The sequence below is a fragment of the Centruroides vittatus genome, unplaced genomic scaffold, assembly GCF_030686945.1.
Source record: "Centruroides vittatus isolate TY-2023 unplaced genomic scaffold, ASM3068694v2 contig_290, whole genome shotgun sequence".
In the NCBI taxonomy this organism is placed as follows: Eukaryota; Metazoa; Arthropoda; class Arachnida; order Scorpiones; family Buthidae; genus Centruroides; species Centruroides vittatus.
The window spans coordinates 1,686,588-1,714,330 of NW_027121846.1; the positions used below are offsets into that span (position 1 = coordinate 1,686,588).

The 27,743-nt window shown below is 28.7% G+C and overlaps 1 protein-coding gene across 2 annotated transcripts; it reads right to left on the minus strand.

Moving 5' to 3' along the window:
* Nucleotides 1–44: 44 nt before the first annotated feature.
* Nucleotides 45–27,743, minus strand: GPHR (golgi pH regulator). 2 transcript variants are annotated; one of them, XM_067266975.1, is made up of 15 exons: nucleotides 27,616–27,743; nucleotides 23,487–23,546; nucleotides 17,590–17,693; nucleotides 17,392–17,498; nucleotides 17,211–17,315; nucleotides 17,008–17,128; nucleotides 8,130–8,210; nucleotides 7,949–8,049; nucleotides 7,784–7,872; nucleotides 6,053–6,145; nucleotides 5,858–5,953; nucleotides 2,812–2,901; nucleotides 2,580–2,645; nucleotides 372–430; nucleotides 45–299 (listed from the first exon to the last, which is right to left on the minus strand). In XM_067266975.1, the coding sequence occupies exons 1-15, from the start codon at nucleotides 27,655–27,657 to the stop codon at nucleotides 155–157; spliced, it is 1,359 nt and encodes a 452-aa protein (XP_067123076.1). In that variant the 5' UTR covers nucleotides 27,658–27,743; the 3' UTR covers nucleotides 45–154. The 2 variants fall into 2 exon arrangements, with proteins under 2 accessions (XP_067123076.1, XP_067123075.1); XM_067266974.1 differs by having other exon boundaries at nucleotides 51–299; nucleotides 7,943–8,049.

Below are 27,743 nucleotides of genomic sequence, written 5' to 3' on the forward strand. Positions count from 1 at the left end.
TTCTGACATTCTCTGTAAACATGTACCTTTAAAATATATTTAAACATTTTTATTAAAAACGTTAAATTTTATTCAATTAAAGTTTTGGTGAATTAATAAAATTTAAAAAAAAACAATTTTTTTTAATAACATTTAATAATACAATATAGTTACATTATAGACTCTCTCTCTCTGGTAATTGTTTATGTGCAAGGTAGAGGAAACCAATACTGGATAATGCACTAACCAAAAATATAACATCAAACCAGCGATGGTAGAAATTGAATTGTAGTTCCCCTAATACTTCAGTAATAATTGACCTATTACAAAAGTAAAAAACATTTTTTATTTAAAAAACTTTATATTTCATAAAGTGACACGCAAACACTTACCTGTATTCAGGTGGCATGTTCATCCGTATTAACAGTACTGATGAAACAAAGTACATTCCCTGTAATATAAGCATTAAACAAAATATTAGTATTTTCATCATTAAAAACATTTTTTTAAAATAATTGTATGCTGTTTGCCCTCATGCTTTCAAAAATATTTGTGTGACACCTCTCAATGATGTACATAAAATATTTATCAATCTTTAAAAAATTGTGATCTTCAGTTCAGTTTCAACAGTAATATTATCCACTGAAATTATTTTATTGGGATTCATCTTTTATATAATTAAAAAAGCTATCCTAAATTTTATGTCATTTTCAAAAATCCAGCAACTAGTTGCATAATTTTTCTGACAAAAAACATTAAAAATTACTACAAGTAGCAAACAGTACAAAATTGGAAATGTATGTGGCACTATCTATTACGAGATACTTTAAAAAATAACTTTTATATTTTTAACAATTATAAAATGATAAAAAGCTTAATTTTGGGTATAGAGATGAGTTTTATATAACTTTGTAAATGCTAATAATAAGTAAAATCTTCATCAATAAGTAACCCCACTTGAGATATGATATGTAATCCCCCTCTATCTCCCCACCCCTTGACCTTTAACCACCAAAAATTAATAGTATCAATACTCCTTATACACAAGCTACCATGCCAAATTTCATTTCTTAACCTATCACATGAGATATTAAATGAAATAGATATCAACACACGCATATCTATGGAATATTTTCCTTGGTTTTTTGACTTTTTTGGGTATCAAAATGTGGAATTTTCAAAAATCTTGAAGGATCATATTTGACATGAATACAATACTTTTCCTTCTCAAGCATACAGCTAAGAAAATAAAATTTGTATGATTCATAAACAGGGATGTTCTAATGACATTTAACATACTAAAAATGCTCTTCTATAGAAAATTATATCTAAATTATGATAAGTGAAGTTTCATTTCATTCTCATGTTGTAAGGACAAAGATGCCATTTTTCTTCACTTTTTTTAAAGATTAATCATTTTTTGCAATCCTTTAACATGGATTTTTTTATACTTAAAAATATTTTAATTAGTCCAAAAAGAATGATCAATATGGACATTTTTTAAGATAATTTAAAAATGCTTTATTTATATTATTATAGTCATTTCCCTATAATACATTGTGTTCCTAAAAATGTTATAAAATTTCACACAATAAAAATAACAGGATTTATGGGAGAAGTTTGTACATAATTTGAGTGTTCTGTCCAGTCATTCAAAATGTTTTATTTTCATTTAATAAAAATATAAATACGACTTTTGCAAAGAAAAACACTTTGCATGTTGTCCTCCTTTTTCACCATTCGCACCATCAGCAGTCCTTGAACAATTCACACAAATTTCAGATACAACCTTCCTTTGGATTTTTACTTAAAAAGTTTTATTTCATGTTTCTCCTTAATACTTAAAGATTTCCTTCTTTGGACTCTTGGATTCATAAAACCAAAATATTATATTAAATGCTTTTATTAAAAAAAGCACACAAACTCATAAAAAAAATTAGTTAATTGGAGTAAGAGACAGATGAGCCATGTTTGTATTGTGTATTACTCCATAGATCACTACATTCAGTTTAATGGCATTTTTCTCATTCACATGATGTTACTTGGTAGCACAAGACATGTTCATCTCAAGAAAAATTTGGAATGAACAAAAACAAAATTTTATGTTTTAGTGATTTTATTCCCTTAGCTATCTATCACATATAACAAATTCATACACTAAAAACACACATTACAGAAGAAGAAACTGCATTGAAAACATTATAAACTATTTATCAATTCAGATGATATGTAATATCATCTGAATTGATAAATAGTTTATAATATCTGATATGTAATATCAGATATTATAAATGATTTGTAAATATCTATTTTTTCTTACTGCTAAATTCAAGTAATATGTATGCAAATTAACAATAATAATAAATTTAATACTTTCATTCTATTTATTATTCCGATTTGATTGCAATAAAAAAAAATATGTAAGAAAAACTTTATAATACAATTTTTCTTCAAAAGTATTTAGTTCTCTTCAATAAAGTTTCATGATCATGTTTCATTAAAAAAATAAAATAAGACAATTTAATTAAGAAAATGTGTAAAAAACATATCCATTAATTAAATTATAAAATTATAAAAAAAATATTTTAAATTCAGCTTACCATTATTTGAGCTAAAGCAAGAACAATAACATTTGAAGATTTGCTGCTTGATATTGCATAGAAGAACTATGTAAAAATGTAAACAAAATTAATATTTTAATTTTATTTCTCAAATCAAAATATATAAACAAATGTATTTCATTAAATATACATATGTAAATACACACACACACACACACACACATCTTATAATAGCTAGAATAGAACAGATTATTTAAAAAAAGATATTTACCTTAGTTAAAGTTATGAGAAGGCCACGAATAGAAGTAACTACAATAACTCCAACTAATATGAATGAAATGTGCTGAGACCAAAATTTTACCTATAATCCAAAATAGTATATAACTTTACAAGTATTTATTAATTAAGCACACTGATTAAACTTTAAAACAAAATTATTTATCAGTTTCTTTATTAACCCATAAAACATATAAAATATATATATGTTATATTTTACTATGCTAGATATAATGCTTTATCTTATGTATTTATTATGTTTACGCTAAAACTCGAATCTTCAATTTTTTTTGAAACAACAATAAAAGATTCGTGCAAGATAATATTGGCATCAATTTGAAACAATCTTCATAATAATTTTACCATTTACAATTTTAATTAAAATATTTGTGATGAAAATCCAGCTGATACAAACATACTATAATAACAATGTTAAAAATAAAAATAGGCTTAATATAAATCATGTTGATATATATTATTATCAAATATCAATAAAATCTTTAATATGACATATTTTTATATTTAATACAGGTACTTCTCACTTTACGACCGAATTCCATTCTGACGACAACGTCATTAAGCGAATTGGTCGATAAGCAAGGAGCTTGCACCAGGAATATAGGATCGTTGTAAAATTATACAAATTATGCAACAAACTTTAAATTTATTCATAAAAACACTATTATAGTATGCTATTAGCCTATTATAGTACTATAAGACTATTATAGTACGCACGCAAGCCTATTATAGTACGCTTAGTGTGCATGTCACCATTTGCCACTGACTGGCTCTCAAGCTGAGAAAGGGGATTCCCTGAATTGCAGATCGAAACTCGATTGGTCATAAGTGTGAGTGCTCATTAAGTAGATAGGTTGTAAAGTAGGGAGTACCTGTACTTATTTTTAACTTATCACAGTATTTTTATCATCATTAGGCCACGAACACATATGTGTAAAATTGTATGGCAGAAAACTGAATCAGAAATCAGCTTTCAGTTCAGTTTCTGTTTTACGCTTTTATGCCAGAACAGACATACGTCAAAATTCTAGCCAAATAAAAAACACCACTGCCACTAACAATGCTAATTTTATTAATTTTTTTCTCTCATATAGGCTATCTATACCTTTGTACATTCCATTTTTTCTCCACTTCCTCTGCTATAATATAGAAAATTTAAATTAATAGACTTATATTCCGAATTCAAATAAAGAACACGTGATCTAAATACTAAGTCTATATATTGATTCTACTAGACCTACCTGCTGTTTGAAATTTTGCACCTGTAGCAATCCATAAATGTTGTTTAAATACAGTGTCTTTATACATGATACTGATGTGGTCAAACGGATTCAATAAACTCTTCTATTTCATTTATTTTTTGTTTTTTTGAGACCGTCATAATTGTAGGGTTAACCCTCATTGCCGCCATTTGTTAGAATAAAAAGCACATGTCTACTTTGACGTCACAGAAAAGACTTCTCTTTATTGGAGGAATTTTGGCATAAAAATTTTACAGCGTAAAAAGTAGACATGCTCTACTCTATTTTCAGTTCTGTTTCAGCCAAAATTTCAAAAAAATGTTTACGTTTTCTGTTTTATGCTAGATTTTACGCTGAATTTTACGCATCTGTGTTCCTGGCCTTATAGTAATCCATTTTAAAATAATAGTTAAAATATTAATTAAATTGTAACTTTTTAGCATAATAACTGCTATGACTTTTGATGTGTAGACTAACATAGAGTTACATCTCTTAATGAACTCATATTCTAGATTGATTTACCATTACTGGATCATAGATTAAAAGACAATTTGAATGAAAAAAAAAATCTAAATTTATACTTACTGAATCATATAATTTTAATATAAAAATACATTTATTAATAATTAATAACTGCTTTGCATTTGTACCTAATGAAGGAATTAAATATAAAAATTATTTTAATATCTTACATAGCTGACATTTCTTATAATTTAAATAGATAGCATGCTAAAAGAGCATCATAAACTAACTTTATTGTTATTTTTTTGATATGGCATAAAAGTATTTTAAATTACTTTCATTATTTACATGTTTTTAAAATAGAAAATATTTCTGGAAAAGTGAAAAAATGCTTTGATACATTTTCTGATATATAAGAATACAACACTTAACAACAGCACCTAAATTTATCATTGTAATTGAGTGATGGCATTATTTTTAGTTAAATTAGAAAAAAACCCATTTTGCTCCTTTTCATAATCTGTTTTACAGAACCAAAGCAATTCAAGATAAGTTATACAACTCACTTAAAAATTTTTTTCATAAATACATTCTACAGTATATATGATGAAGAGTCAAAAAAACTAAAACTGCACTTTCTGATTTTTATATTGCACGCATTGTAAGATATTACAGATGTCAGTATTTGTAAGTCAAGTTCACACTTGTGCACAGTTATCAATTTTATTTCCTGTCTTCATTAATAGCTGTAAGATAGAACAATGAGTTTTTTTGGTATCCGTAGTTTGATATAACTTGAATTCATTCCTGTAAGTCAGAGTCTTAATAAGGAAAGATACATTGCAATTCTCAGCCATTTGCTGTACACAATGAAAGCATCCTAATTTATGGAAGGGACAGAAATGGGTCCTTCACCATGACTATGCCCCCAGACATTAATCATTCCTTGACCAAGAAGAACATAATGATATTTCCCTAATCATCTTACTCCCCAGAACTATCTGTTCCCTAAAATAAAAAAGAAGTTGAAGAGTCACAGATTCCAATCAGCAGCAGAAACAGAAGTAGCAGTAATAAAGGCCTTAAAGACATCACTTGGCTTCAAGATTATTTTGACAATTGATATAGATACCAGTAGAAATATGTAGCTACAGAAGGCATTTATTTGGAAGGTGGTATGATGTATCTTTGAACTGTGTAATAAAATCTGTGCCAAAGTTTAGTTTGTTTTTGATTCTACCTCATATTTTAACATTCTGATTCTTACATATCAATAATTGTACTCACAATTGTCTCAATTAAATATTATATAAAACTTACATCAAAGTTAATTCCCATGTAATTTACTGCAATTTCAATACCTCTTGTCACAGGATCTACTCTTCCGACACGATCAAAGACAATGTTAACAGTTGACTGTTCAAAAAAACATTCAATTAGTTTTATAAACTTTTGCTTATATATATATATATATATATATAATATATATATATAATTTAAAACAATAAAACTCACAATAAATATTTTCCAGACACAATATAAGGAGAAAAAGTATCCTACAAAATTGAAATATTTTCCTTTCAATGTTTTTGACCATTCTATTCTTTCCTGAAAAATAAATAAAATATTTTAATATTTTATAATTAACTTTACAGTGAAAACAATTAAAACATTTAATAGTAAAAATGCATTTATTATGGTCATTTTATACTTTAAATTGTTGATTTGTTTATATAAAATAATAAGCATGTAATAATATACTACTTTAGATTATATACATCTGCCTGTAACAAAATTAAAACTTCAATTTTATCATATGTAAAAAATACCAAAATTTTCTGTAATAGATTTTTATACTTAAGCAAGTGTAGGATGATGCATAACTGGTAGTGTGTTGGCATGTTTTGCTTTATACTTATACTTTGAATTTGTATTTGTTGAAAGAGAAATTAGCATATAACTGTGTTAAAATAAATAATAAGTAAATATTATGCTTTAGAAATAATAGTAAATAATATTAAAATGCTTTGGATATCATTGTTGGTGTCAGGAATAGAGCCAAATCCAGAACCTAAAACACATTCACCTAATACCAAGAGAAAGATGAGGAAGGGGAACCATAGAATAAAATATCAATATAGAACAAAAACTAGTCTTATGGAAATTCAAATAGAGGAAGGAAGTGAAGTTATGGATTATTTTTGGCCAATGAATGAAGAAATATTTGAAATTTGAAATTTTATTCAAACATCTGTTTTAATTACTTTCAAATAATTGCTGAAATAGTACCGAGTTTCAAAGTATACTACTATAAATGATAAATAACATTTAATACATCAAAAAAGAGTCAAAACTGTAGATGAAATAATAATATCAGTGATAAACTAACATTAAAGTTTTTAAAATTATTATTAATCCTGTTCTTTACTTTCCAGTTATAAAAGTGACATGATTTTAGATATATTGATATTACAATAACAATTTCTTATTTTTAAATATATAATGCTATCAAAGTTTTTTCTAAAAAATTCACAAAACAAATGAACAATTACGTTGTTCATTTCAAACAAAATTTTTCGCATCTCTAAATTATAATTTTGACTTTGAAGATGGAATATGTATAATATGGATAATAGATGGGATAAGTATATGAATATGTGTATATAGAAGGAATAATATAAAATAAAAGCTTTTTCTTCATGTTAATAACAACAAAAAAAAAAGCTTAAACAAATCAATAATATCAAGACAATATTTTTTTTTTAACTCTTTCCAACCTGTGGGCACTAACAGGGCCTCTTTTTAGCAGGCCTATTATGGGTTTGGCCAGGCACACAATGGGGCGGCTGGGTGGTGAGGGATGGGGCCTGACATATCCAGATGGACCACCCCCAAAAAATTCCTGGGGATTTTTCGACCCGTTCAGATTCAATCCCGGGTCCCCAGAACATTAGGCTGCCACCTTAACCACTCAGCCATCCGGCCGTCGACTATATTTACTTTTAGAAAAAATAAACAAAATAAAACTAAAACAATATTAAACAAATATCAAGCAATGGGATCGGTTATTGTATATTTAAAAAACAATAATCTTTAAAAAATTGTAAAATTTCTTAAAAATAAACGAGTTTGTAAAAATAACTCTTAAAATTATCTTAAAAATAACTCTTATTGTTTTTTAAAACAATATTATTTTTGATTACTTAGTAGTAAACAATAATATTTATGATATGAAATATACCAAACCTGCATAGTGTGCATGTCGACAGATTCCAAAAACAACTGTCTACTGAGCTCTTCCAATCCCCTGATTTCTTCTTGTAATTGATTTATGTCTAAAAATTAATATTTTAAATTAATATTTTGAAATAAACACACTGCCCTACATTAAGAATTTTTATATACTTTCACCACTTCCACTTGACGCTACACTTTTCAACATTCCCCATATTCCTGACGTATGACGAGTAACCATATTCTGCTGCAATTTTTCCCGTGCAGCCAATGCTAATCTAAGAACAAACCAGAAAAATATATTTTTAATTAAACTACAATTTTACTTTTATCTTTTTGAAAAACTAACAGACAATACCTTTTCTTCTTCATAATGATCATATCTAATGTTAAAATCAACTTTTTCTCTAATGCTTGAATATCTGTAGGAGTCACAGGTCTGTTTATATACATATATGTAACTTAGTATTAGTAATATTTTATCTAAAATATTTTATAGATTAATGAATTATAGATTTTTATAAATTATTAGTAATTAATATCATTAATGTTAATAATACATATATTGTTATTATTATTATTATTAAGTTTAATTGCACAAATAACACAAATCATGTTTAAATATTTTCTATTTTCATATGATGTCTTTCTCAAAATATAATTTTTATGTTTAGGAAAATAGAATGACTTCGCATTTTTTTTTTAACCAAAAATATTCAGTTTATATGATCAATGACATGATTTTAATACATAACACCTCTCACTTGTTTGTTTCTATCAATAAACAATCAAACAATAGTAGTAAAAAAATATAAACATTGTCTCAACTTTGATATAGAACATAAATAATATATATACAGTCTAATAACTCTTACTAAAAATTAACTTTACTTTCAGGAAGACTCCGATATTAAATCATAGGTAATCTAAAGTATTATTGTTGGAAAAGTATATAGTTGGCAAATAAACAAAATATTAAGACAATTACTTTCTTATATTATAAAAAGTATATAAATATTCAAAACATATCTATAAGTTTCTAGCAGTTACAGCTATGAATGTCATTAGGAACTTATCACAGAAGTTCTGACTAACCATAAATAAAATGTTTTAGACTTTTCTTTATTGCCAAAAGTTTACACATCTACCTATTTTTCAACATAATCACTTCTCAAATTGAGTTACTTTTCATATTATAGCATAAGCTTTTTTTTTTTTATCACTTTGTTAATGAAATTTGCTGTCAGATTCTTATCCAATCTTCTACAACTGCTATCACCTCACAATGTTGTTGAATCAATGTCCTGCTAAAATTGTGTTCAAATACAGATATAAGTGAAGTCAGAATACATATTCACATAAGATCAACCTTTTCATTTTGACACTTTCTTATGGACACTAAGAGGACCTTCTTTCCCGTGCCCATTATGGGTTCAGTCAAGCCACAATGGGAACGAGTGAGATGAGGGATGAGACCTGACTTATCTAGGATAAATCATCCATGAAAAATTCCTGGAATTGCTCACTCAGATTCTATCCCAGATCTTCCAAAATTAAGTCTTATACCCCGTTCGCACTGAGCATTTCAATCCAGATTGTGATCAAGATTGGCGACTATGCCATGGTGCGACCTCTCTCGACCATTTCAATCTCGACTGAAACGAGGTTCAATCGCAATTGACTCAAGAGTTCTTGAAACTAGATCCAGTCATAAGAGTTCCCACAATCCCATGAGCGCGAGAAAATACAAGATGGCTGCGGAACACGTCAGGCTACTGACAGAAATAAAAAAGGTATTTGGAGAGACAATGACATCTGTCTATTATTAGATATATGGCAAGAAAAAGTATTTATTTCTAACCAAAACTTCCATTTTGTTTGTTGGTGTTTGTGACTTACTGCATAGTTATGTCAGTTTTATCATCATGTGTGATAGCCAGGTTCTTCTCAAGTGGACTGCCTGTGAGAACAGCATGACGTTTGACTGGCGACAGTCACAATCCAGATTGTAGGTAAATCGAGATCGAAGTGAGTCATGGATTGTGTGCAAATGTAGTATTATCTGCCTTAGCCACCTGGCCAGTTCAAAACTATATTGTGATGATAATGACCTTTTTATCAGGAAGGTTCAGCAATTGATTTATTCAAGCAGCAATGTGAGGTCCAGCATTGCCATAAAGCAACATAAAATCAGAACTCTAGTTACTCATAGTTTTTTTTCAATAACCCACAATAATTTAACTATGTACTATATAAAACTGGATTTAATTAAGTCCAAAGCACATAACTACACCAGAACCATCAAGCACAAATTATACTTACTAAAAATAATGAAAAATTATTTTTAATAAGTATAATTTGTGCTGGATATTTCTGATATAGTTACATGCATTGGCCACAATAATTTCATTGCACTACTTATCTGTGTATATCATTGCTCATGATTCAAAAATTTATTTAGAAACAATCCAGCAATGAGTTGTGTAACTTTTCCAGCAAAAAAATTTTAAATTATGGTGGTGCCATCTATTATGATATTTTATTTAAAAAATTTTTTTATATTTTTAACCATTATAAAATGGACAAAAGCTTAATTTTGAGGATAGGAATGGTTTTTATAAAAAAAATTATAAATGCTAATAACAAGTGAAATTGTCATTAAGTCTGACACATGATTCCCTCTATCTCCCCACCCCTTCAACGTTCATTCACCAAAATTTAATAGCATCAATACCCAAATAAAAAAAATTTCCTGCAAAATTTCAGAAATTTTCGATAAAAGATACAAGAATTATTAAGCTTCAAAGTGGGTAAATAAAATTGTGCGCCACACAACACACACACAATCAATACTCATACATACAAAAAGAAATTCCCCAAATTCTTTTTTCATTTTCCAACATTGCAAGGTCCTGAATCCAGAAATGTAAAAAATCTTGGGGGGATTCATTGCTGGGAAAGTAAAAACAACACCATAACACTATGTAACAGCAGATGAAAGTTTTAATCCTCTTGCTCATTTCTAGGAAAAATTATGAATATCTGATAACTGCAGGAGAATTGCAACTATGTCCAACATTTATATGTCCATACATTTATATGTTGGACATATTTGCAGTTTTCCTTTTATATCTTTCCTTTTGGGGTAACAATCTACCAACTATACTCAACTCATGTCACTTTTACAGACTACATGTATAATCAGAACAGCTGTTGGTTAGTTTAACAAACTGGTAGTTGATATTTTCAATTAAAAGATAAAACAGTTTATTGCCTTCATATAAAAAGTGCCCATATTTCAATGATGATTACATTGAAACAATGAAATATACATGTACACTTTTAACAATAAAGAAATGTCTAAGATATTGGTGTCTTTTATGATCAATCAGAACTTACTTTCTGAATACAAACATTTTACACAAACTCAAAAATACTTGATAACTAAGAACTGATGTCATATATTTAAGACATTTTATGAAATAGAGTAATAATGATGATGTATTGATATTGGTTTAATTGTTGCTTAGCATCAACAGGTTTGCTCTCTTATCATATTTTTCTCTCTTTCTTTTAAAAAAAAATCTGTAGATAACAAATAGTCACTGCAACAAAATACCTGCAAAACACTAAATGGGACAATATCTAAATATCAACATTACAGAAAATATAAACCATTCATATAACAGCAGAAAGGCAAAAAAAGATGCTAAATCAAAATAATACAAGTATATATTTTAAATAATTTAATGATTATTTTCCTCTTATAGGTCATTCATTATTTTTCTAAATTCTGTTACTTTTGTATAATTCTTTATTTTACCCAAAACAATTAAAATTCAATGATTTTTTCATCAAATAATTCAAACCCTAAATACTTTATAAAATACAACTAGTTCTGCTTTCTGTGATCACAAGGGTGATCGCAATAAGCTATCATTATCTATGTTATTAGTCAGTTAACATGTTGACTGCCATAGTAATCATAAAAAGTTTGGTCCTTTGCCAGAATTGTTTTATCTTTGAATAGGATAGCAATAAGGTTATTAAGAGTCAATGAACATATTTTTCTCAAAAAGCAAAATTTTTTCCAGTTTTGAGCTGAGAAGCATCATATGATTCACTTGGCTTACATATAGGGTTGCCACCTCATAACTTAGTCTCACCCGGAGACGATGATTTAAGAAACAAAAATAAAACCCCATATGTATACATATACAACTTTTTATTTATATAAATTAACAAATTCAAAACTCAAGTTTCTACAAATTTAATACAATTCTAATAATCACATAGTAGTTTCTAATAAAAAACTAATAAAACTATGAACTAATAAAAAACAAATCTAACAATTTATGTATAAAATAAATACAAGCAAATAAATATAAAAATATGCAAGATGCAAAATGGTATATGTGTAATTAATTATTTATTTATGTAGATTTTTCCATGTATATTTCCTGTTTGACATCACAGCTTTTACAAGATCGGCATTTTCTGGCTTTCTTATGAATTCATAAAGTTCTCGACAGCTCATGTCAAAATTAAGCTTTACACATAATTCTGCCTTTACTAGCTCAACCCTCATCCTGTTATGGTTGTCTGTCCAGGTATTTCCTATAATCGAAAAAATTTGTTCCACATATGCATTACTTATAGGTATCGATAGAATCTTACCAACAAGTTTGGGTAGTTCAGTGAAAACATTAGAGGAAAATATTTTTATTCATTTTTTATCAGTTGGCACATCAAGCAATTTGGTGGAAGGAATGATCTTTTTAAGAAGACAGATGTCATCATATAATTTATCAGCGTCTAATTCTACATTTACATGTTTTGCAGCATTTATAAAATCTTGGTATTTAAAATTTTCGTCCTTAAGATTAATTACTGAAAAATATTTGAATGGGCTATATTCTTAACCTACTTAATATTAAGATAGAAAAAGATTAGAGAATAAGAAGATCTTAGGAAGGAATAAGTTTTTAGGAAAGAGGTTTCGTTTCTCCATGTGTTTCTCACCAATCGCACATCTTTCTTCTTAGATGTCTCGGCCAAAAGTGTCTCAACTAATGGGAACTTGCCCTGAGGACCTCCTGCTCTCTATTGTTTCATTCCCCACAACTGCGAAAGTTCAGGGTGGGTAGAAGGCTCTCAAAGTCGGTTATTCCAGTGAAATAACTGACTTCGACAGCCTTCTACCCACTCCAAACCGACTTCGAGAACCTTCTTGCACAATGTGGAGAAATATTAATTAAACCCGGAGCCCGGAGATAACTCAGTGAAACCCAGATAGGTGGCAACCCTACTTACATAGCTGAAGTTTCAAAACATGAACAATCTAAAACTTCTCAATCAAGATACCACTGTGTAAAATGTAATACAAATTATTGTTTTAATTGCTGTTTTGAAATTCAAACAGGTACAGAATAATCGTGGTCTTTGATCCAAGCAAATTAGAAATTGGTTCCAAATTAGAAGCTCTTTTGGACTAACTGAAAGGATGTGAAGCCCAAATACTGCATTGAATCTTTTTTGACCATCTTTTCATATTTTCAGTCATAACTACAGAAAATCAGTTATTTTTGTGTTCAATAAAAATTTACAGTAATGTTGAAATTTTTGAAGAAATATAAATATTTTATCTGATGTTTCATTGCCTTTCATTGGATGCCAATTACGAACATTTCAGGCTCTGAGAATCAACCATTGATTCAATAAGGTGCGGACCAATAATAGTTTCTATTGTTTACAGCTGCACTGTAAACAATAGAACTTGAGCTGCATAAAAGTTACATTGATCTAAAAAGCAAAAGCTGCTTCCTCTGGTTATTAAAACATGTTTGAGAATCAACCATTAATACTCATGGCTATTCTGGTAGATTCGCTGTGCACCATTGTGCTTCTCATGCAGTCAAAATGTTAAGTTTTTCAAAATTAACTCTCTTTTCATGCTATAAGATTCACTATGTGACTGAAAACATACAATCATTATCAGTTATTGTAATCAGTCTTAAGCAGTGCTTTAAATGTTAATCATTTTAAGGGTTATTTGGTCAAAATACAATAGTCAAAATCACTAGCACTATGTTAGCTATTGTTAAAGTTGCTAGTAGACAAACAATATTGAATGAATTACATATTAATAAACAATAATAATTATAATGAATAAAACTTCAAGTTATACATTTTTTAATAGTTTTAATGTCCTTTTAATGTTAAAGTCAATAAAACCAGAATATCCTCTAATTTTAACATTATTTACTTACTCTGCTTAATGTTACCAATTTAGGCAAGTTCCAAAGTACTATAAGCAAGTCCCTTACAACAAGCAGAGTTAACTGTTTTTACATTTAAAACATAAATTTTCAAAACATTAAAAAAAGCCAAAAAATATATATATATGAATAAATAATCAATTTGTGAAAAAATTTACAAAAATGCTTAAAAATAATTTCATATAAATACTATAAAACTAATTTTATGTACAAAGTTATATTTTCCAGCAGTCAAAAGAATATTAATTTTATAAATCAATGTGAATAATAATAAATGTTTGAGAACTATATTGCATTATTTTTTCAGTTAAAGATACAGTATTTAAGTTTTATGATTCATCTTAATGGTTGTTTTTAAAATGTTTATTATATTAATGGAAAAATACTTTCATCATATATTTTCAATACAAACTAACCATAAATTTACAAAGTGGAAGTATTGATATTATAAATATATTTAACAAATACCCTATTAATCAGTAACGCAATTTATTTTCAAATAAAGCAAATAAATTGATTGTTCAAAAAATTTTTTTGAGTAGATTTAACTATTAATATTCATTTTTAAAAGAGTTAAAACACCACTTAGTAGACTGGAATGATATAATAAACACTTCAATCAAAAGCCTTAAATTATATTCCAGTAAGATTTAATTCAAAAAAAAATTTTATCGACTAACGTTTTCTATTTGCAATTGAAGATCTTCAAGTGTATATTCGATGACAGAATGATTAAATCAGACAATGATGTTTTTTGAAAAATTAAATGGAAGAAATTCTCAAAATATATAAAACAGAATTAAAAGTAACAGTAAATATAAAATTAATAGTGGTACAAAAAATATACAATTAAAAAATAAACATTTAAAGACTATATAAATATAACTGAGAACTTTTCGTTATACTGTCCCTAAATCATGTTGTCAAGTCATATTTGGTCACATGATCATATAAGGATTGTCTTGCATATGATAGTTTTTTTTCGTGCAAACTGAAACCATAACTTTGTACATAAAATCAGATTTATAGTATTTATATAAAATTATTTTTAAGCATTTTTGTAAATTTTTTCACAAATTGACAATATAGTTTTTCTTGTTTTTTTTTTAATATTTTGAAAATTTACTATGAAAAACAACTATCTTTTCTGACATATGGAGGCTGAGAACTCACAAAACTCTAATCTATTTACTTTAAAACCGAACTAGAGCTAGGACTAAAAAAATTAAAGACAGACAGGTTAACTTTGAAAGAGAAATTTTTTTATTTAGTTTACGTTACCCCAAATGCATTTCGCCATTATCGGCCTCCTCAGTAGAAATTTTCACAAAAGGATCTTGGTACAAATTAGCCATTAGTGGTAGAAACATCACCCATACAGTGAACATCACGTTTACAGTTGTTATATCTGATCAAGCTATCCCAGCATTCTGCTGGTATTAAACCAGTATTCAAATTCATTACACTAGTTTGCATAACGATTGCATAATGTTCTTTAAATTTTTGTTTAACTACATTTTTTTCCCGATGTAATATTTTTATATTATTAATATCGACATAACAATTATTCGCGTGACAATGTAAGAACACTGGAGAAGTATTAACCTTGAGACGTATCGAAGCCAGGTGTTCCGACAGTCTTACTTGTAGTTTCCTTTTCATTTCACCAACATAAAAATTAGCTACCAGAGAAGACTTCTAAAGAATTGGTATGGTAAATATTTAGAAAATAGATATCAAGTAAAGAAAAAACAGGATGTGAATAAGTATGTTTCTTTCTCATACATTAAAGGTCTTTTTGAAAAATATCAAAAATCTTTCTGTAATAATTTAACTAAATTAGCTCCGATTCAAAAAAATAGGTTATCCAGACTTATGACAAGATCTTCTGTGAAAAAAGAATTATTAGAAGAAGAGGGGGTGGTTTATCGACTTCAATGTACATGTCAAACGCCAAATTTTTATGTTGGTGAAACAAAAAGGAAACTACAAGTAAGACTGTCGGAACACCTGGCTTCGATACGTCTCAAGGTTAATACTTCTCCAGTGTTCTTACATTGTCACGCGAATAATTGTTATGTCGATATTAATAATATAAAAATATTACATCGGGAAAAAAATGTAGTTAAACAAAAATTTAAAGAACATTATGCAATCGTTATGCAAACTAGTGTAATGAATTTGAATACTGGTGTAATACCAGCAGAATGCTGGGATAGCTTGATCAGATATAACAACTGTAAACGTGATGTTCACTGTATGGGTGATGTTTCTACCACTAATGGCTAATTTGTACCAAGATCCTTTTGTGAAAATCCCTACTGAGGAGGCCGATAATGGCGAAATGCATTTGGGGTAACGTAAACTAAATAAAAAAATTTCTCTTTCAAAGTTAACCTGTCTGTCTTTAATTTTTTTAGTCCTAGCTCTAGTTCGGTTTTAAAGTAAATAGATTAGAGTTTTGTGAGTTCTCAGCCTCCATATGTCAGAAAAGATTGGGAAATTAATTTTCCATGTATTATTTAATAATACAAACAAGAAAAGACTTTGATTATCTGACTCCATCGGTTTTAAGATAAGAGTTCTTTTATGAAATAATTTTTATCTTTTAAAGTATTTTTATTAATCTATTCTATATAATTCAAGGATTTCTTTCATTTAATTTTTCAAAAAACATCATTGTTTGATTTAATCATTCCATCGTCTAATATACAGGCCTGAAGAAGATCTCCAATTGCAGATTGAAAACATTAGACGAAAAAACCTTTTTTCAAATTAAATCTTACTGGAATATAATTTAAGGCTTTTGATTGAAGTGTTTAATTTATTTTTGTTGAATATCTGGTTGTTAAGTATTGTAAAATTTAATTAAATAGATATAATAAACATTTTTCAATATTTTATTTTTAAAAGTCATAATAAAAATTTTTAAAAATAATCACATTTTAAATATTATACCTCATAAAATATGCCATGGATGTATAAGGATAATTTACAGCACCAAATCCAGACAATAAAGCCATTAGTGTCACTCCAATTACACCAACTCTGCTGATCCCTTGTTCAATAGACAGAATTCCTAAATTTTTTAAAAATATTTCATTGGTTCTCAAATTTTAAATACCATTTTATAAAATATATCCAATGCTTTTATCATTCACCATGTTTTGGACTAAGAATTGGAAAAGGATCACCAATTTTCCAAAACAAATAAATAAATCCAAGCCATGCTGCCACTGTAAGAGGTTTGATAAACTGTTTTTGAACTATATTAAAAAAAAAAAATGCAAATTATTAAGGAGCATTTATTTTAAATTTATTCATAACAAAATATGTATTTACCAAATCTCACATTGCTTAAAATGAAATAACCAATATAAAATGGTAATAGCACAATAAGCATGAAGAGTATAGCATAGAGTCCAAGTTTCCAATGAATAAATCTTGATCTAAAAGAATAAAATATGATATTAAATATATATTAACAATGATATAAATACTATAATTACTTTAATAATATTCATATATAATCAAACAAACCTAGAATCAAGGATTCCAAGAATTTCAAAAATGATGAGTTCAAACATTGTACAAGATAAAGAAAATGTTACAGAGAACATTAATTGGACAAATAAGTGGTGAACCTGAAAAGAATTTTTCTGTTAAAATCAAATAACTATAAGCATTTATTAATGATGAGCTGAAACTGAATTTAACATTTTTTAGCTCATTATTTACTACTACTAACCACCCAGTAGTAATAATTTAATATTAATGATTATGAAACTTTAATAATGATAACTGAACAACTGAAAATAAATGCAATAACAAGAGTAAAATTTGAAACAACTAAAGTGTGAGATATAGTTTATCATAAAGAATTTTTTCTAGAATTTGTAGTTTTTATATTCATTTACATAAAGGAAAACAATAATTTTTAATACAGTTTAGAAAAATAGAAAAATTTAAAGATAAAAATAATTGATGTTGTTTTCCATCTCAAATGCCACTAAGGCAGTGGTCAACTGTATCAGCTTATATTTGCTTCATGTTCTTTAATTCTCATTGTGAGGGAGCACACTGTTGTACCAATGTACTCCCACTCAGCATTGAACCTGCAGTCCTTGATGAGGATAGAGTAAATCCCTGGAATACAATTCTTATCAGGAAGGTCCTTTTCATTCACAAGAGGGTTACATACTCTGGGGTTTCTTCTATATCCAATCTTAAATTAATTTACAAAAGTTATTTCCTTATGCAGTTTTTTAAGATGTGATTGTATTTCGCATGTCTTGAACCTCATATCATCATCCTGTTGTGTCTCTGGGAGTGTGTTCTCATATTTTTTAACTAACACATTAACTTCTTTGTGATTTGCTTTAAATATTCAATCTCCTAAATTCTGTCTATTATGTTGGAGCAGTGCACAAATGTTCTTCTTACTAAGTCTATAATCTTGAAATGGTATAGATCTAGGGACACACTAGATATAAAACAGGTATAATATTTGGGTTCCCTATATACTTTTGTGAAAATCTGTCCATGTTGTAAAATAAAAAGAATGCCCAAGAAATGGGCTATAAGATGGTTTTCTTGCTCAACCTGAAGGTGATTGTCGTTATGGGTTATTGCTGATGACATTGAAAAAATTCTGTAGATTCAGTTTCTGATGCCAAGTTATGAGAACATTGTCCACATATCTTTTGTGTAGAACCATATGCTGAGTGTATTGTGATAATTAAGACAGGCTTTTCTTAATTGGCAAGCGAAGAGGCTGGATGGTTGCTCTTGTCAATAAAAAAAAAACCCTTTCTTAATTACACTCACATGAAGTAGATAGAAAAATGAATTTATTATACATAATAAAAAAAGTACAGTACAAAGGGAGGGGGTATTGATTAATAGTCACCCAAATCCAGTCATCAGTAGAACAATTACATAAATTATCGTAATTTGCAAAAAAGGAACTGAAAATATTATTTACAAAAATTTCTCCTTAACACTAATTTATACCTAGAAGGGAAATGGAAGGTAGAAAGCAAGAAGCAGCAAAGACGGTGGATAGGACAGGAAAGAATATTGGGATAGTACTGTACAAACATTCAGTTACAGTGAGGGGCCATGTGGAAGCTTCTTAAACACAAAATTCTCACTTCTGTCTTTTCTTTCCCTTGTTCTTAAAGGTTTTTGTATATTTGATTCCAATAGCTGGTCACACATTTGGACTTGTCAAGCTGAAATGCCAACTCTAACACACTAACTTCAACCCAGAAATTTCAAAGTTCCCGCTAAAGTTCTAGCCTCACCTGAATCTTAGGCACCAGACACTGTAAAGTTGCGCTCTTTTTCATGGTCTCCTCTCCTCAAGAACCAGCTCAAAAGTAACCTTCCTTTGCTTCATATGCCTTCAGATAATCTCACATACAATATGTTGGTAAATTCTAGGAAGTGGCCCTCACTTCCAAGAAAGAAGAATTAAGATTCGAAAGTTCTATAAGTTGGAAGGAACAAAAAACAGGGAAAATTATAAAAACAAAAAAACAAAAGCATACAATATGGCATATAGCCACAGTATGATAGTAAGACCTCCTCTGAGTATACATATGAGGTTTTGGATGAGGTCTAAACCCCGCCTTTGGATGAGGTCTAAATTATGCTGAAAAGCTTTCCACTCAGGAAAGGAATTTTGTGAAATATAAACACTGCAAAGATAAAAAAAAATAATTGATGTAAGTCTCAGATGACCTGAATTTAGACCAGAAAGATGAACTTTGGTGACTTTGGTGCTCATAAATATGACAAAATAACAGCAAAATCAAAATGCCATAAAAAATTTTGTTTAATAAAAGTATTGCAAAACACCTAATGAAAAATGTTAACAAATAAGAAAGAAAACAAGACTTATTAAAATACGAGCAAAAGTTCCAAAGTTTGTTTAAACATCCCATGATTGAAGACCCAGATATGGTGTTGAGTTAACATTGTGGCTCAATCTTTCTTGTGACCCAATCAGGTTTAGTTCTACCAGGACACAAAAAAAGAACAAATCAGGAAGGAGTGAAGAAGATTTGAGACCAATTGAATTATTTGGTTTGCAGATAAATCCTATAAAAACCTGCATCTCCATGTCATGGCATGGCATGATTCTCTGACAGTTCTTCCCTAACCAATCCACTTCCTCTGTTAATCCACTCACATCTATCAGTCAACTTAGTATAGTCTCTTCAAGCACATTCTTGATCTAGCCACAGAACACAAATTAATTCTATGTTGCAGCAATTTGTCGTCAAATATTTCTCCATTTTTGTGGCACTTAACAAGTGCACGACTTCATCACTTGAAAACCCAAAAGTCACTGTCCTACACCTTCATAAGTGTTTGACAAATCACTGAATTAAGTGACCCTGTCCACCTTGTCAACAACTTCACCCTGGGCCTGGCATCATCTGTACTCATAGTAAACTATTGCTCTAATTCCCAATTACAACTTTGTGGGATGAACTACTGAAGTAGACAAAAGGAGGTTATATATGTAAACGACAATTTCTGTATCAATAAATGGAAAAATCTGTAAAGGTGTTTTGAGTCTGAATCCATTGGCACTCACAAATGTGATTTTTACCTGCACAACCTCCTTGGCTTCCTAGCGAACTCGGTATCTGGTGGAGACATCAAATGCCATTCACCACCACATATAGTAATCTACTGTATACTGTTTTTCTACCAATGATTGCATAATAACACTGCAAAATAAAAGCTTACCTGTTATTGGAATGTCATTCCACTAGAAATGTCTGTGTTCAGGTTCCTAACTTTTGTTTTCACAACATCAGTTAAATGGCCTGGAAAGCATCTAAAACCAGAAGGCTCCTCTAATTCAGTAGTACTCCAGATTGCTGTCTCCAAACAACATTAACCCATTCTTTTGTCAGAGATTCATCCATCCACCTTTTTGGATAGCATGTTACAATTATTCCCTTCAGAAAATTCTCTTTTGACAATGTTTTGTATCTTAAAATTACAAAACATTGTCAAAAAGTTTCCTGACATCCCCAAGCATGCAGCATGACAGTAAAACACAATTTTTCATTCCTTGATGTTTTCACAATAACTAATCTAACTCCCATGTCATCTATTGTTGTATTTGCAGGCATTTCAAAACAGAAAGGTGTTTAATTGGCATTTCCCATCTGTTCTCACTTGTTACTGTGCGTCTTTCTCAGATTAATCATGAAACATAGAAATTCTAACAATTTGTCAGTATATTCTTCCAGTAATCTTTGTAAGTGATGTCCTCCAACTCAGTGTTAGACCAGTTCTCATTAGTTTAATGCACCAACTGTTACTTGCCATGAATTGTGTTCTATTAACATAAAAATTAGATATTACACAGAGAACAGGGTAAATATAGCCTATAATTGCAAATTGGCTTTTCCTAGAAATGTCAAGTGTTCTTGCTACTTGTTGAAAGTATGTTGGTATGATGTCCATTGTTATTGCCATGACTTCATGATGCTTATCATACACAAACTCTATCACCCATTGGTCAACCACTACAAAGTGGTCAGATTTAGGCCCACAAAGCAATTTCCTTGTCTGAAGAAACTATTCCTGTAAGGACTTCATTTTTCTCTAATCACATATATTTTTCTCAGACATGAAAAACAAATACACACCTTTACTATTGATATTATTGTTTTTTTTCAGTGTATTTGACACACAAGATTGCACTTTGCGTCAAAGTTTTTATGAGAATGTTCAGATACTCGTTTTGACTGGATTCATTTTTGTTCACGCCTAACCTACATTCAACAACTCATTTCTGTCCATTAAGAACAAATCACAGGCCACACATAACACCTTAATGAAAAAGTTTCTTGCAATCTCACAGAGAAAAGTATAGACTATAGAATATTGCTCCATAGATTAACTTTAGTCTTATATTATAAAAATATTTCTAGAACATAATACACAAACTATCATTTTTTTCAACACCCATATTTAAGTTCAAATGAGTCAGATCAAAAATGGATTTTCACACTTAAAATTCAGAAGAAACAATTGAATTATATTCAGGCAAATATGATGATAAAGATTTATAAGTGGCAATTTAAAGTTAGCTTACCAAAATAACTCAATTCACAAAAGATTAAAAGTAAACATTAGTTTAAATTTTTATTACATAAGATTTAAATCAATTGTTTGTAATTGATACATTTGCCTTGTGAATAAATGCTGTATAATTACCATGCTTTACAGGAAAATATGAAAAAAATTACAGTTTTACAATAAATTATATTTACTTTATTAAATAATCTATTGTCTCATGCCTGTATCTTTAATGATTTCATTTTTGTAGTTGAGAACAAATAATAAAAGATCAGTCGAAATACAAATTGGTTTATGAAACACTAATAATTAGTAATTTTCTTCGTTTGAAAATTACAATATTGCCAACTCCTGAAATCATTCTTAAATTTTACCAAATTAAAAAAATCTCTTAGCAAAAATTTTGGTTAATGTTACCTTAGGTGCCAAGATGGCGGCTCGTCTCTGATTCCAGCAAGGAAACAGTGGGACGCACATTCTAACCTAACCTAACCTATTCTGATAATTTGGTTGCTAATAATTATGGTAATTTATTAGAATATGTTAGGTTAGGTTAGAACGTGCGTCCCACTGTTTCCTTGCTGACATCAGAGACGAGCCGCCATCTTGGACCTAAGGTAATATTAACCAAAATGTTTCAATACTAACTTTATTAACATGTTAACTGCCACCTGTAATATGATATTTTGCATTTTATCAGGCTAACTGTAATATGATATTTTCCAATTTTTCAGGCCACAATGAGAAAATTTGATATTTAATATTTTATTATGATATAAGTAGAAGGGTCATTATATAACAGTCGGTAGAGTGAAGATAAAAAAAATATATCAACGATGACTGTCCATCGTATGGCCTGAAACCGGAGACTATAAGACCACAAAATATTTAATATTAATTACTTTATATGTAACAAAAGAGAATAGTTAAACTAGTTTTCGATATTTTTTCCTTTTTTTAACTATTCACTATTAAAAAAACACTATTAGATATAAAATAGCTTTTTATTTAAAAAAACTATGACAGCCGGCCGTCGGACCACTTCATGAGGCCATACGACGGCCGGCAGTCAGAAACCAACTTCATAGATGTCCACGAGAGGCCACCACTAGCATGTAAAACATCATCTTATGAAGCCAGGATAATTTAACCTTGAGTGAAACTACATTGGTTATAGCAATGTGGGGTGACGGCCGGCAGTCGGATGGCTCTGTGAGGCCCTAACTCGTACGACTGCTGGCATGTCATATGGCAGTTAACATGTTAATAATTAATTAGTATTTGAATAAAATTTGCTTTTAATATTGTTGCATAATAGAAAATGCTACCTCATAATCTTTAAACAGCTTCTTCATGAAAAACACCCATCCAACAGCAAAAAATAATATCTGAAAAAAAATAGCAAATTTATTAAATTCTAAAATAATTTCACAATCCGAGTCACAATTTTTAACATTTTGTAAATTAACAAAACTTCTAATGTTTTGTAGAATTTATTAAATAAATTAATTAATGTAATTCAGATCTTTATTATTGATTATATGGAGTTTGAATTAAAAGTATATTTCACTAGAATTTTCAAACAATCAATATAGAAATATAATCATGTTAATATTATTTAAGCTTATTTATTCCAAACTTATAACCACTACGTAAATATATTTTTGTTAATGACAAAATTCTTCCGTAATATATCTTCTAAAAAAAATACAACAAAAGTTTCATGTAAAACACAAGATAACCACTCTACTCCATAAAGTCCATTTCTAAGAATACATATATCTCGTTATTATTTGCATGTAATGTTTAAGACAACTTTATAAAACAAAATGGACATTTTTGGATTTTCGAATCTGCCTTATTCTTCATATTTTAGATATATTTTACATATACATGAGAGCAAGCATCTTTGCTAACAATAAAAAGAAAGCTCTGTACAATAGTTGTTTTTTAAGTTAAATTTAGAGAAATATAACTATTAATTAGCAATAATAGTAATCTAATTTTCAAATTGATAATTTTTAAAATAAAATATAGGCCTACACTAAATGGTCAAAATTTGAACCTCATAGAACTAAATAAGAACTAAGACAGCTAACTTGGAACACTTTCTACATTATTTATCACTGATTATTATTTTTTTCCAAAAAAAATCTTAATATTTTTCTTAATTTAATATTTAGTAGTAATGAGAAACATTGGTAAGTCTCACAAGGAAGTATTATAAAAATGATTTAATCAAATAAGCAATCTTTGTTTACAAAATAGTAGTTTTTGATATATAAAACAGTCACATCAATGATAAGTCACATTAAAAGTTTTTAGCAGTAGATAATTAAAATTTAAATTTATTCTTCAATGAGAAAAGTTGAAACACTAAAATATTAAAGTGAGAAATAAAATCAGATGACTATTTTTAATTTAAATGTTCATGTTTTTCATGTATTTATTTATAATTTCATGTAGAACGGTAGATAAAGATATGCATTGTAGAATTTACATTCATATTAATATATCTTGATATAAAATTTCCTGAACAAAATAAAATTAATGATATTCATTTTGTCAATGCATTAGTTATATTTTTAATTAACATTAATTTAATAGTTTTACACACAGTCAAACAATGAGAGGTAAAAACCATTAAAAAATTATAAAATAAAATAATCTTGAAATGAATTTCTAATTTAAATTGTTTATAACATACATTTTAAAAATTTTCTAATTTCATGTATTAAATCTTTATAGAATATTGTATTTTAGATTTAAAATATCTTTTTATATCTACAATGTTTTGAGTTTTGTTAATGTAGATAAAACAGCTATAAAAGAAATATCATTTTTAAATAGAAAAAATTATAGTTATTACATTCTTTGTTGGAAAATAAATAATTTTACAGTTGCTACTAAAAATACTGGGTTGTATTTTCTATACTTCAAAGATTTATATATATAAATCTTTAAATAAAATAATATATAAAATAAATAATATATATATATATATATATTATTTATATAACAATTTTTATATAGCTGTATAAAAATTGACCACCTGATAAATTTAATCATAAAGGAATTTTCATTACAATTTTATATATGAGATGCATATGTGTAATACTTTGGTAGCATTTAATTGAAATGATTACAATTTATCCATATCCAGAAATATTATTTGTACTATTTGTACTGTATTGACAGGACAACTGACAGCTTGTATGAGACCAATAGGTAGAGCAGGTCTCTTCTGCCTCTTCACAGGCTTTTTATTTATTTATTTTTCGAACAAATGAAATATGTAGACCATTTCTTCATTAGTAAAATGCAATCTTAAAAATTTTTATTTTCTACTAGTAAAAATAACATTAATTTCATAGGGGTAGAAACCACTGTGAATCCTAAAGTTTATTCCAGACCCAGGAAAAAATCTCCAGCAGCTCCTGTATATTGAACTGTTTGCAATATGGTACTAGCATTACATTCTGTATAGAAGGCTGAAATGTAAAATAATATCATTCCTTTGGTAGTCAATATGTGTAGTTGATTTTGATAAAATGTGACATTTTAAATTTAATTACGGATAGATAATAATGCCTAAAATTTATAAAACATTAAGGTAACTCAATACAGGATGTTTGTTAGATTATGCTTACTGTAACAGAAAGGTTGAAGATCAAAAAATCACTATATGTACAATTTCTTATTGAAACATTATGTAAAAACAATTAGTGAATATTACAATGTCAATTTTATCTTATAGTAAAAGTCAGTTTTGTCAATTTCTGTAATGCTCGAGAATCTATATTTTTCCCACATTGGCTGACTGAAAAAATAGTAAATATCTCATTTCCCTATTGTATCTTGATACACTAGTATTTTAGCAGGTTTCATATGCTTCATTAAATTAACAGGGCTTCAAGGTTGGGGATTTGGTCGGATGTCTGGACAGGGTGAAAGAATACTTTTGGTGGAATGCTTCATTAAAGTTACTTTAGTCATATTATTATACCAGGATTCCCAAAGTGGTCAACATTGACCCCTGGCATTGATAAAACCTTTTCAGGAGTCAATTTTAGGAGTCAATTGCAAACATCAGTAAAAATTATTAGTCCAATAGATTATGTATATGACAGTTCTGGATGCAAGCAGACAAGTCAAAGGAACCACACCTGTACATGCAACCCTTTGCAAGATTTTTTACCTCCAAAAGTCAGTTTTTAACATGTATCAGTATACTGCCTATTCCCCATATCATCAAGGCAAGCAATAGTGAGCCTTGACTGACACACTGCATGTAGTCATGTGCTTCAGTGCTTACTATCGCTCGCACCTCACTGCCCAGGTGGGGGCAAGCCCCACACCCCCCTAACACCATATAACATCAAGTACTCCATGAACAGTCAAGTGTGCTATTCAAAGATGGATAGTTGTGTGGGCTAAATAGTTAAAGTGTGACAGTCTTAACAAAACAACACGACCCAAGTTTAGGAGGCTGTATCTTGCAAAGGGTCGCTTGTAGAAGTAAGGTTCCTTAGACTTTTTTGCTCCTATAGGTATTCTCTACAGTTCTAATAAGGTTCCAAATGTCTGATTCAGAGCTTGAATTGGGCTCATAAAATTAAATCAGATTACAAATGAAAAGTTATAAACTGATGTAATTTTAAAACGTTTCAACAATATTACCACATTGAATTCACTTTTAAATTCTAATGCATATTTAATACCATCCTTAGAAATTTTTCTTTCAGAAATCTCTCAGAAATTCATTATAGTATTACTAACTCTCTCAATGCAAAGAACAAGCATAGACAGCTAATGCAAAATATTCATCCCCAATATATGGCTTTTAGATAGAAGTTATCTGTAACAAATAACAGCAAGGTTGCAGCCGAAGTTTTCATCTCAAAAACATGAATGTCAAACGTCAAGCACCGCTTACAAGATAGCAGAGCTTGACATTCGACATTCAGGTTTTAGAGATGAAAACTTCAGCCGCAACCTCACTAACATTTATCAACATTTATAACACTACATTTTATTTGCTTTTCCAACTCCGATTAACAGTACTGTCCTTTGCTTTCTGTTACTCTAGTATTTGATAAAGATGAAACTATTACTTTACAATAAAATATAATATTGAAACAAAGGGTAACACTCAAATGATAAATTTGAATTAATACGACAGATGATGAATATTAGTTTATTATAACTTTTAAAGTGACTTGTACATTATAAAATTATGGAATTTGCTTATAAAATTTTTGAAACTGATTTACAATTTATTTTTCCAGTATTTTAATATATTTTATATTACTTGAAATGTAATAGATGCAATTGTTCCCTTTAAATTTACACTAGCTGACGTTGACAACCGTGTTAGGATCGATAAGGATGTCGTGTTTATAAAACAATATCCGAATATCACGGCAAAAGTAGGATTAAATATCCAAAATAGCTTGCCTGAGTAACAAATATTAATATTGTATCTTCCGCCAAAGCCATTATTCTAATTTATTCCAGCTTCTTTCCAACAATTACAGATTTAAAATGTTTTCCGAACACGCAAGACGGCGGCCATCTTCGGTTAA